At 42.1% G+C, this 12,843-nt stretch overlaps 1 protein-coding gene across 1 annotated transcript; it reads right to left on the bottom strand.

Annotated features, from left to right (window-relative positions):
* Positions 1-11,482: 11,482 nt before the first annotated feature.
* LOC309558393 (olfactory receptor 1J4-like) lies at positions 11,483-12,442 on the bottom strand (the record flags this gene model as incomplete). The annotated part of the gene is made up of 1 exon (XM_082261468.1): positions 11,483-12,442. One exon carries the CDS (start codon positions 12,440-12,442, stop codon positions 11,483-11,485), a length of 960 nt encoding a protein of 319 aa, XP_082117594.1.
* Between the last annotated feature and the right edge of the window lie 401 nt (positions 12,443-12,843).

Raw genomic sequence — 12,843 nt, 5'->3', positions numbered from 1 at the left:
TTCAAATTCCTCTTAAGAGCCTTTTTCCAGCACATCTTGCACATTTTTTTGTCTTCACTTCACGGACTGTCACTATCAGATACTGTTTGCATTTATTAACAATTGCTACGGCATCCAAGCACTTTATATTGCTATTATTGTTTCACATGCCTGCACGTGCACTTTGTTGACATATATTGGTTTTATTGAATTTATTGCATTCATTGGTTTAATTAATATATATTTTTTACTTACTACATATCAGCATTTAGATATTTTTAGCACCTTATATCAATACTGTTTACACGTTTGCACGTGCACTTTATTGAAATTTGTATGGTTATTTATTTATATTTATTTATATATATAATTTTTCACATAGGGTAGCGCAGTACCTTACTGTTTTTTCATACAGAGAGAGATAGCCTACAAGATATTGATTTTGTGGTATAGAATAAGGATGATCGAACGGTTCGAGTCGACCATCGGTTCGACCCGAACATTGACTGTTCGAAATTCGGCCGAATTACGAACTTTTTGCTGAAAAAGTTCTGAATTCGGCAACCAGAACTGACCAAAATGCAAGGGGACAGGAACTGGGCTTTAAAAGCCCGTGATTGGACCAGAACCATCAGTAAAAGCCAATTGAGGGGGCAGGAGGATGCTAGGAATGTGATTGGAGTGACTAGGGGGTCCAGAGGCCAATCAGTAATGAATACGCCCCCCAGTATATAACATAGCCCCGCCAAATCTCTACCATTGTAATACAGGGCTGTGGAAGAGAGTGGAAGCAGTTCTGTTACTCCTGCTTCAAAAGTGTCATTTAGCAATTATTAGTGTGAGGAAAGGGATATCTAGTGTAGTTAGGGTACTATTTTCCACTATAGTTAGATTTAATAATCTAGTTTCTGTAGGGAAAGTGTTAAGTGTCAGGGTGACTGTAGTGTAGTGTAGGGTTAACTGACTCTGACTGCTATGGCAGGGTGACCAAACTCTTCCATTTCAGGGTGACCGCCATAGAAAAAAGATTGTTTGTATTAGAATTGCAGTAGAGCAGGGATAGGGCTCCGCTACTTTCACACCTGGGCGTTTTTGTTGCAGGCGTTTTTTTGGGCATTTTTTGGGCGTCTTTGGAGGCAGGCATAACATCTGAACTTGTGTATAGAGGTATATATACACACACACTTATATGTATTTATACACATACACATATATAGGTGTGATAGGAGCGAAGCCCTATGCCTGCAAATAATTTCATTAGCGCAGGCATAGGGTTCTGCTACTTTCACACCTATATATGTGTATATATACATACATGTGTGTGTGTATATATACCCCTACACAGAAATTCTGATGTCATGCCTGCCTCCAAAGACATCCACAAAAAAGCCCAATAAACGCCTGCAACAAAAACGACCAGGTGTGAAAGTAGCGAAGCCACTATCCTGTTCTACTGCAATTCTAATACATACAATCTTTTTTTTCTTCTTCTGGTTCTGGACATGCTACAGAGCTGAAACTTCACAGGTACACCTTTTAGACCCCCCAGACACTAAATCCAAAGAAATCTCATTTTTTTTTTCAATAATTTTTTCAATAATATGCTCTCTATCAAAAACGACAATTTTTAAGAACTTTTTTTTGTGTGATTAATAGTCCCTGGGGTATGACCCAGAACCCTAGTCACTTTTTAGGGGCGTTTATTGGGTTTTAGGGCTTCAAAATTGTGTTTTTTGATTACCGAAGTTCGGGTGCCATTGATTTCAATGGGGTTTTGAAATCCGGGCCGAACTTTCGGGAAGTTCGGGTGTTCTGGTCGAACCAAACTTTTCAAAAGTTTGATCATCCCTAGATAGAACCCTGGAGGTTCTCTACAGATATAACTTTGAGGTTACCCGGATGTGCTGGAGATGTCATGGTAACCTGGGTTCACATTACCACATCTTTTGAGAGTGTCCCATCATCCAACCATTCTGGTCCTCAATTCAGACTCTCCTACAGAGCCTTCTTGGGACAACTCCCCCCCGGATCAAATCCATTATCTTTCAGGCCTGCCTATCCCTGGCATCTCCAAAGACGCCCAGAAGCTGGTTGCCTTTATCCTTTTAGCTGCCAAACGGGTAATTCCCCATGGTTGGTTATCTACTTCTCCCCCCACGATATCCCAACTGTTGGAGATTCTAGCTCATATGCTTAGAATGGAACACCTTACCACTGTGGTACATGACTCCCTACCCCAATTTTCCAAAATTTGGCATTCATGGGATAGCTCTGAACTCCACCCAGAATAAGTGCCTTAAATATGTGAATGACTACCTCTTTCCCCCCTTATATATCCCATTGAGCTGACTTTTGTCCTTCCTCTTCCATCTACCATGGTGTACCCCTCCCCCCCCCCCCCCATCCTCAAGTTACCCATAGGGTAATTTCCTAATTTGTTACTATTATATTAAGAAGCCAAACCATTGAGCTTTAATTAATGTTATGTGTTGGTTTATCCACTCCTTCAGTGCTTGCTCTATAGGTTGCCATTTGTATTATGTTTATGGCCTTACCTTGTTTTTATTTTTATTTTTTTTTTTGTATTTCACCAAAACTTTGTATTCTCATGATACAAATGTGATCTATCTCAGTAATTTTATCATGTTTTTTAATGACTTTTTCTGTATCTGTATTACTCAATAATTACTTTCAATAAATGTACAATTGAAAAGAAAATCCAAAAAGTTGAGTCATCAGAGGAACTAGAATAGAATAGAATAGAATAGAGGGGGAAATCTTCCAATTGGGACATATTTTCCAGTGACAACTGTCTAAGTGGGGATTCCCCTTACTTAGGAGAGGTTTTATTACTGTATATTGAATGTGGATTCTTCACATCATTAGACAAATGCAGAGCCTAAAAAAGGCAGAGGCTTAGAATCCGAAGAGCCATTTGATTTTTATCTGTGAATCTTGGAAGGGACTTTGTTGCAGAACAGCTCCCAGGTTGCAGTTCTTGGGTACATTCAGACTGGTAACAGATGACAGCTGGTGGAACCTAGGTAAAGTACAAAACCTAAGTGGTTGTAAACCCTCACATATACCCAGTGAAGTGAGTAGCCCCAGGTGATACACAGAGATGAAACAACCCTTCCTACATATAAGTTTTACTTGTTTATCTGCAGTCTTCTCTTTTGTACATCCATAAAAAGGTGCAGATTTTAGATGAAATCTTTTTTCAGTATTACAGAGGAGGGGGCAGAGAGCTGCAATTAGAGGTCTGAGACACTGTGTGAGGGCTGATTGGAGGAAAGGAACACATCCCCCTTCACACACACAGCAGAACCGTGTTCTGAATAGACAGGCTGTTGTGCTGAGCTCTCCTCCCCCACACAATTTTATCTCATGTGCGGGGAAAAATTCTCAGATGATAACAGAGGAACAAAGCACCATATTGAAACCACAATTAGAGCTTTGGATAGAGACAAGTAAACTAGCTAGGTATGCTTTGTTCAGATTTCATAACTAAGGTTTACAACCACTTTAAGGCAAAGACAAATGAGCGAGTAGAGCAGGAAGCAGATGGGAATTGTTCTCATGAACATGTAGAAGGTCTGGATAGGCAACAGATGGGAGTAGTAATCAGGAACAGGCAAAAAGTTTGGCCAGGCAACAGACAAGAATGGTAATCAGAAACAAGCCTAAATCAATGGAGTAGCTCATAGAAACAGTAGTCAGTAACAGGCAGAAAATCTGGGCAGGCAATTCAACTCACAAGAACGGTAATCAGCAACAGGCAGAAGGTCAGGGCAGGTAACTGATGGGAACGGTAATTAGGAAGAGGCAAAAGGTTGGGGCAAGATACAAATGGGAATGGTAATTGGTAACAGCCAAAGGGTCATAGAAGATGGAAGACTGGAAACATAGTCAACGATGAGCCAAGTCATCAACAGAAATCAGAAAGCAGAACTGAGATCAGGAACACGGTTATATAAACTGGAGCCTGGGATCAGAGTCATTGACTGAGTTCTTAGCTAAAGCCTCTCCAAATTGATCAAATAAGTTTCTTGGACATGACATCAGAAGTATTGGAAAGGTGGCCTTATTATTATGAAATAGAAGAGGAAATGTGGGGACTTAACCACATTATTGATATTGAATTGTCACTCCTTCTCTGACATTCACAAAGATACTCCACTCCACTGTGTGGACGATCACTGCATGGTTTGCTCGCCCCCCCCCTCCTAGGACTTACATATGCTTTCACATTTTTTCGGTCGAGCACATGGAAATGGGGGCCACTTTAATTTTTTTTAAAGTGTATCATTTACTTTGTTTATAACATTTTATTTTTACATTTATTTATCGCTTTTTTCACTGTCATTTTTTTTTTTACTTAACTTTTTTTCCTATCACAAGGAATGAACAGCATCCCTTGTTATAGCATGGACCATGACAGGTCCTCTTTATGGAGAGATCTGGGGTCTATTAGACCCAATATCTCTCCTCTGACCTCCAAAGCATCTGATCAAACTGAGATCGGTGTGAAAGGATGCTTGTAGAAGCCGGTAATTGCCGATAAACAAAAGACCAAAACTGGAGAAAGTAACAAAATCCTTGTCGCTTCCGGTTTCTGATCTCACACAGAGGGAGGAAGAATAACAGTTCCTCTCTCTCTATGTAATTCTGCCGATGCCACCGGTTTGAGTGGTCCAGGGCTCCCTGATCAGATGGGAGAGACCCAGAAAATCAGCATAAAGGGCACCACCCCCCCCCCTTCCTGTCGCCTGTAGAAATGATTAAGTGGCTGTATAAGATGCATGAGTTGTATATCCCTGGAGGCTCCAGGAGCACAGCACGCCACTCTGGACAGTGCAAGAATAGAGGAAAGGGTGGACCAGAGAACAAACAATAAAAAATGGTAAATAAACAGCAACAGAAAGAGAGTTTAGTGGTTTAGTAGAGGGCTAGAGGGGAGGAAAGGAATAAGGAAATGCAGAAGTTTGGGGCAGGTCACAAATGGAAACAGTATTTAGGATCAAAGGGAATTGCAGACAGAAGTCATCAATGGGCATTAAAAAGGGGAACTGGGATTAAGAACAAGGTTATAGAAACTAAAGCCTGAGATCAGAGTCATTGAGTTCTTAGCTCCAGATATTTAAAATGGATTAACCACTTGCCAACCAGTCACATTCCTGGTAAGTTGCAAGGCTCCAAGTGGTTATACCTGGATGATTGTTTTTCATAGCTGGCAGTCGGCTTTTTCATAAAAGCAATCCTAGGAGCTAACTAGCTTTCAGCTTTTACAAGGAACGGGAGGGGACCCCCCCCCTGTCACCTTCTGTAACTTTACCGGGACCTCCCATCCCACTGGGAGTCCCGATCGATCAGAGCTTTGCCGGCTGATGATAGAGCCCAACAAAGTCCGGATCTTTGTTAGGCTCTATGATATATTAACCCAGAAGCAATGATGTCACATCACTTCTGGGTTACCCAAGAGTAAATTTAGCCATTTTCAAAAATCAAAAGCATTTGATCACACTGATCTTGGGGTGATCACATGCTGTTAAGGGTCGAGGAGGGATCTGGGGTCTTATAAAGTAATGAGTACCTGTCACATGCCTTTGCTGTCACAAGGGATGTTTACATTCCTTGTGACAGCAATAAAAGTGATTAAAAAAATGTATATTGTTTGGGGGTTCTAAGAAATTTTCTAACAAAAAATGCCATATGTTACATGTGAACAAAAAGTGCCAGAAAAGACCTGGTCTTCAAGTGTGGTTAAATAAGTTTTCCCAGTGCTGTATCTTGGCCTAGGCCAACAAGGCACAGGCCTAGGGCGGCACTTTGCAGGGGGGCAGCAAAAAAGCTGCACCCTGCACGAAAAAAACAGCTTCTTCCCGGGTCCTGCACGAAAAGGGTCCCCGTCGGCTAGCGCTACACTTTTAGTATAGTGCCAGTCTTATTGGGTAAATTGGGCCAGAGGGAAGAGTCCAGGAGGCAAATCAGTCTGGCACCCCCATAAAGTGGTCAGTGATGAGGCTGCACTGATGAGCAGTAGTGAGGCGGCACTGATAAGGCTGCACAGATGGGCACTGATGAGGCTGAACTTATGGGAACTGATGAGGCTACGCTGATGGACACTGATAGACTTTTGGTCTGTGGTTCACAGATGACAGGGGGGGGGGGGGTCATAAAAAGTAAGGGGCATGGCCTTTACAAGAAGGGGTGGGTCATATGTAAATCAGGGGGTGCACAAGTTCAGTCAGGCCTAGGGCAGCACAAAACCTAAATACACCACTGAGTTTTCCAGAGAAGACATCAAAGGAAGTGGAAGGGTGGCCCTTTTTAAATAAAAAAAAAACAGTGGAGAGAACATGGGAGCACCCAAACATGTGTGATGGATTTGTCCTGCTGATTGGAAATGTTAAATTAAAAGAAGCTTCAAGGTAGGAAAAAATATTTTGCGCAAGGGAAGAGACAGCAACGTCTGGTGGCATGGAAATTGGGTTAAAAACAGATCTCCTCTGCAGAGATTACTATGAGAGAAATAAGGCCAGCTAAAGGCATCAGTCCAGGTCGGGTCCAAAGAGACTGACCTGTGACACATTTCCTCTCATTTTATTTTGTGTGTAAGTGAAGGGACATCTCTCCATTGTGACAAAGACTGGGGAAAAAAAAACCTAACAGGATTTTAACATATCCATACCTATTTTATCCAAAAAAAAGAGTTTTGGTTTTAAATATTGTCATGGGCACCTGGCCTTCCCCCTCCATTCCCTACATGTCTCCCACCATTTCACAGCTCTATGTGTGGGTAGCCATGCAGCCTAACACCTCACACACAGCTCTTGCTGGGTCACACCAATGCCCAACATGCCAGGTAGTCTCATCCCCCAGTGACCAGCATGAGGATTATTTTCTGCACGCCGCAGACTCCCTCCCCGGGCACCAGAACTCTGGTGGGCATGGAGAGCTGTCCTTTACACGCTGCATCCAACTGCATACAAAAAGTTCATTCCAGCCATGATCCTGATGTGGATGCACAGGGGGGGGGGGGGGTTGAGTATGTTGCTGGGACAATCTGATGCTAATCATCGGACTGTTTGGACCACAGGATTGTACGTCATTGTGGGGGCAAGTATGAGCCCCACAATAGCATTGCCTGTGTGGTCTTGAAACTGCAGCCAGGCCACCCAGTTCCAATTCTCATTCCTCAGGACCCACTGAACTACCTCAGAAAGATCCCTGAATTACCTTTCTCTACTGGACTTATTAAACCCTCTCTCAAGTCTGGTGAGTCCTGGTAACCCTTTTTGATCAGATTGCTGCCTTAACATTTGCTGTACACTGATTAATGCAATATTTTGTTGGATGTTAACCCTTGCTGGCCAGACTGCCACCGTAACCCTTTTTGCTGGCAGACGGCTGCCCCAACCCTATCTGTGCACTGATTGATGCCCTGTGCTTTTGGATGTTAACTCTTGCTGCCCAGACTGCTGCCTCAACCCAATCTGTGTTATGATTGATGCCCTGTGCTGTTGGATTTCAACCCATGCTGGCTCGTCTGCTGCCCTAACCCTTGCTGTGCCCAAATTAATGACCAGAGACCTTGGCCTTTCAATGCCCCAATTTTTGACTGGGAACCTGACTTATCCATAGGGGTGGCTGCATATTGCCCTGTACATGTGCCCCAAACCTGTGCTTACACCCAGATTGCTTTTCTGGTGATCTAACCTTGCTTACGTCTCTGACTGTCCAATCCCTCATTAAAGAAACCCTTGTGCCACAGGCGTGCACAGCCTATTGCATTAGGGTGTGCACCCCAAAGCTTAAAAAATATGCGTGTGCGTGCATGTGTATATATACTGATAGTGTTAGTAGGGCAGAGATTGGTGTCAATAGGGCAGTGAACGGTGTCAGTAGTTTTTTTTTAATTATTTTATTTTTTACAATTTTATTTTTTTATTTTTTTAGGGGGCTTTGTTAAAATATCAGGAGTCTAAACAGTGTGTGCAACTAAACCCCTGTTTTTTTTTTTTTCATAAACATTTTATTGAGATTTTCAGAATACATCAAACAGCCAATTGGCATTAGCAACAATACACAGGTAAATGCAAGAGCCACAAAAATGAAAAAAAAAAAAAAGTGTGCAAAGCTATACAACAAACAGTAATGGGGCCAGATCATGTTAGGTCACATAGCTGGGAAATGATGTAGTACAAGTATAACAGCATCAAACATAGCGTATGGAGCGAACAACTCGGCAAGGCGAGGCAGGAACAATGGTGCCGCAACGGCCCAGTAAGAAAGGCGAGAGTTAGCCAGATTGAGGAGCTCAGAGTTTACAAAGCTGATCTAGCTGGGGGAATGTATGGCTGAGGAGGTCAGCCAGGTGCGTGTATAGCCCTTGGGAGCATCCTGAGGCGGGAAGGAGCCTCAGCAGAAGGGAGAGAGATCGAAAAGGAAGTAAACCCCTGTTTTTAACGCATACTGTTAGACAAGTTAATTTGGTTGGTCGCAGGCTGGTTGGTAAGTTGTGACTGGAAACCCCTTGGCTTTTTTTGACAATAGGAAAAATTCCCCCTATATTGGTGGTCAGTAGGAAGAATGTAGCCCTAAAGCCCCGTACACACGAGTCGAAATTCGGCAGGGGATTTTCGTCCGACGACCATTCTGCCGATTTTCGGCTTGTTAGTATGATGCTTCCGACAACCGACTCCGACTTTTCGGCCGAATAAAATCTGGTGTGCAGACTATAAAATTTTTGTTCGCTGTCAAAAAACGCCCAATTTTTGTGCAGTCAGTACAGATTTCGACAGGAAAAAATCTTATGAGCAAGTCTGGGCATGCTCAGAGATGAAAGAACACAAAGAAAACAATCCAACACATGACATCACTTCTGAAGTAGAATTTTGTCGTGCGGGAAAATTTGTGTGCAGTCTAGGCACATTCCAACCAACAGACACCACTCTGGACAAAAGACGGAGGATCGGTCGGCCGATAATCGTTGCGTGTGTACTAGGCTTAAGAGACAGCTAAAAAGATCTTTGGGGCCATGCTTCTGACTTTGTCTTTGTCAAGTGGCATAAGCCATAGGACTATGTAGGCACCATTGAATTGGAGATCAATGCAGGCAACATTGAATAGGAGATCAATGCAGGCACCATCGAATAGAAGATCAAACAGCCAAAGCAAAAAGAACATCTAGCAATAGCTGGAGGAACCCTAGGGTTCCATGAAACCCTGGTTGAGAATGACTTGCCATAATAAAATAAATAAGCAAAAGCGTAAAAACGATATGTAAAGCCAAAATGTCATCAATTGCATGATCAAAAACATAAATGAATGAAAAATTAATCAAAAAATATTTAGTGCAAAATTCACCAAAAATAAACTCTGAGAATGTTATAAAAGTTTATACCTACAATTAAATATAAAGTGACATGTAAGTCTTCCAAAAACATTCACCTTACAAAAACGAATTCATTCAATCTTCTTTTTTTTCCTGACACCACGTGTAACTGAGAGGGTTGAACTAAACCCTTTTTATAAGATGGATGTTTTTGCAAGACTTTTATATTTATTTTTAGGTATGAATTTTATCACATCCTCAGATTTTATTATTGATGAATTTTGCACAAAATGTTTTTTGATTGATTTTTCGTGAATTTATGTTTTTGATCATGCAATTGGTAAAATGTGACTTTTCATTTTTTTTTTTTTTTTTATACCATTTTTACACTTTGCTTATTTATTGTATTACGGTATAGAGCAGTCACATTTTTTTTTATTTATGTGTAGCACTTTTTGTGTTTTAGCTGGACTTAGGTGAATATTGGTGTGTCGCAGACTTTTTTGTAAACCAATGTACAAATGTGGTTGCCGCTCAGGCTCCAGAGGATCCTAATCCATCGCCAACTGCTGGGAGTGCCGGCCAGGAATGGAGCTCGTCTCGGCTCCAAAACATCAGCATGTAATGAAGAAAAACATCCCCCGAGCTGCACGTTGCTACAAATCCACTATAGGGAAGTATATGGCAGTCTCAGCCCAGGTTACGGCCAGGCCATGCCCCCAACACGTTTCACTCCATCCCCAGAGCTAAACTATGGGGAAATCATTAATGAGTAAGCTCTGGGTGCTGGGCGAAACCTGCTGGGGGTGTGGCCTAAACACAAACCCGGGCTGAGACTGCCACATTGTTCTCTATAACGGATTTGCAGTGATGTGCATCCTGAGGGATTTTTTCTTTATTACAGACTTTTTTGTATTATTAACCACTTAAGCCCCGGAAGATTTTACCCCCTTCCTGACCAGGGCCTATTTTGCGAATCGGCACTGCGTGATTTTAACGGACAATTGCGCGGTCGTGCGACGCTGTACCCAAATGAAATTGACGTCCTTTTTTTCCCACAAACAGAGCTTTCTTTTGGTGTTATTTGATCACCTGTGCAATTTTTTGATCATGCGCTATAAACAAAAAAATAGCAACAATTTTGCAAAAATAACAATATTTTTCACATTTTTTTATATGAAATTCCCCCCCCCAAAAAATGTAAAAATAAATTTTTTTAACATTTTAGGCCAATTTTTTTTTTTACCATATGTTTGGTAAAAACAATCGCAAAAAACGTATTTTGATTGGTTTGCGCAAAAGTTATTGCGTTTACTAACTAAGGGAAAGATTTTTGTCATTTTTATTGTTTTTTTTTTAACGAGTAATGGTGGTGATCTGCGATTTTTTTTGTGGGACTGCGACATTGCGGCGGACATATCGGACCCTTGACTGACATTTTTGACACTTTTGGGGGTACCGGTGACATTACTGCAGTAATCAGTGCTATGCATATGCACTGTTACTGTAAAAATGACACTGGCAGTGAAGGGGTTAACTTTATTTGAGAAGGAGGGGTTAAGTGTGTCCCTAGGGGCGTGATTCTAACTGTGATTGGATGTTGCTGTGTGTGTAACAGCAGAGATCTACGGTCCTACATAGCAGGATTGTATGATCTGTGCTGTTACACAGGGGAGAATGACAGACGGCTTTATTAACACTAGCCGCCTGCCTTTCTCCCGCTGTACCGGAGGATCGCGAGTGAGTGGCGGACATCGGGTCCGCTGCTCACTCGCGCGGGGGGGGAGGTCCGTGAGCGAGCGGGAGCGCACCTCCGGCGGCGCGCGCTCGCTCCCTAGAGCCTCACAGGCTAGTGACGTACCCATATGTCACTTTGCCTATGAGGGGCTGACTGCCGCCGTATATAGTCGGGCTTGAGTTGGCAAGTGGTTAATGAGTTAATTTCAAGATCTGGCACCAGAATGAAATACAGCCCCAAATATTCTGCCACCAAACACATAATGCAATCCTTTGTTGAGGTTTGGCATGGTTACAATGGGTTATTGCGCTATGCCCATTGAGTTTTTCATTACTGTATAAAAAACTTAAATATATGAAGGCATCACCAAAAACATAAATATGGTTTGGCTACTCGTTTTAATTTACCAGTAAATAGACTAACAGTTTTTAGGTCCTGGTTATGGAGGACAAGGTTTGTCTTATAGCTGCATTTATCTCTTGGTTTCTCAGGGTGTAGATAAAAGGGTTCACTAGGGGGGTGATCACTATATAAAGAAGTGATACAATTTTGTTCATGATCACAAAATGTCCAGATGGAACCACATAGACCAAAATCATGGTGACATAGTATGTAGAGACGACTCCGAGGTGGGAGCTGCAGGTGGAGAAAGCTTTCTCTTTTCCCTTGGATGATGAGATCTTAGTGATGGCTCTGATGATAAACCCATAAGTAGATATGATTACAAGGAGAGGGAACATAGAAACTGCAGATGCTATGGAAGACACAACCATTTCGACATTGGAAATGTCAGAACAAGACAGCTTCATAACTGGAATAAGGTCACAATAAAAATGGTCAATAATATTGTCTCTGCAAAAATTCAGACTTGTCACTAAACCAAAACCAATGGATATGAGTAGAGTTGACATAGCCCAGCAGACAAGGATCAGACAAATACACAACCCAGGTCCCATAATCATCGTGTAATGAAGAGGTTTGCAGATGGCCAGAAATCTATCATAGGACATTGCTGAGAGGAGGAAACTTTCTGTAACTAGAAACACACCAAATAAAAAAAACTGCGTGAAACAGCCAATGAGAGAAAAATATGTACCATTTGTAAGTAAGATGTGGAGCATGGGGGGAACAATGGTGGTGGTGACCAAGATCTCCGACAATGACAGATTGGAGAGAAGCACATACATGGGGGAACGAGAAAGTTTAGAGGAGGCCACCAACAAGATGATCAAAAAATTACAAGATAAAGTCAGGGAGTAGGTGACCATGAAGAGGCAGAAGAGGGCAAGTCTGTAGCTTTGGTGGATTGGCAACCCAACAATAAAGACATTATTAATTGATGACTTGTTCTGTTCTTCCAGAAATTGTTGGGGAATAGATTTGTCCATGCCTTCAAAAGAAACACATTTTAAACAAATTGATTTAAAATGGAATTTCAGTCAGAAAATTAGGTCCTGCTAGATCACGTCATGCTGGCCCCTTTTGCAAGTATACTGTAGCTATGTAAAACATTAACAATAAGCGCCTATGCTGTTTAACCACCTCAAGTCTGGACACTTTCACCCCCTTCCAGTCTAGACCAGCTTTCAGCTTTCAGTGCTGTCACACTTTCATTGACATATAACGTTGTACCCAAATAACATTTTAACATCTTTTTTTAAACAGATAGAGCTTTCTTTTGGTTGTATTTAACCGCTTGCCGACCGCCGCACGACTATTTACGTCGGCAGTCAGCCCCTCACAGGCAAAGCGACGTAGGTCTATGTCGCTAGCGCGTGAGGCTCTAGGG

Source organism: Pelophylax lessonae, assembly GCF_965119305.1.
Source record: "Pelophylax lessonae genome assembly, chromosome: 6".
In the NCBI taxonomy this organism is placed as follows: domain Eukaryota; kingdom Metazoa; phylum Chordata; class Amphibia; order Anura; family Ranidae; genus Pelophylax; species Pelophylax lessonae.
Note: the sequence above shows the minus strand (reverse complement) of the source record. Positions and strands in the feature narration are given on the sequence as shown.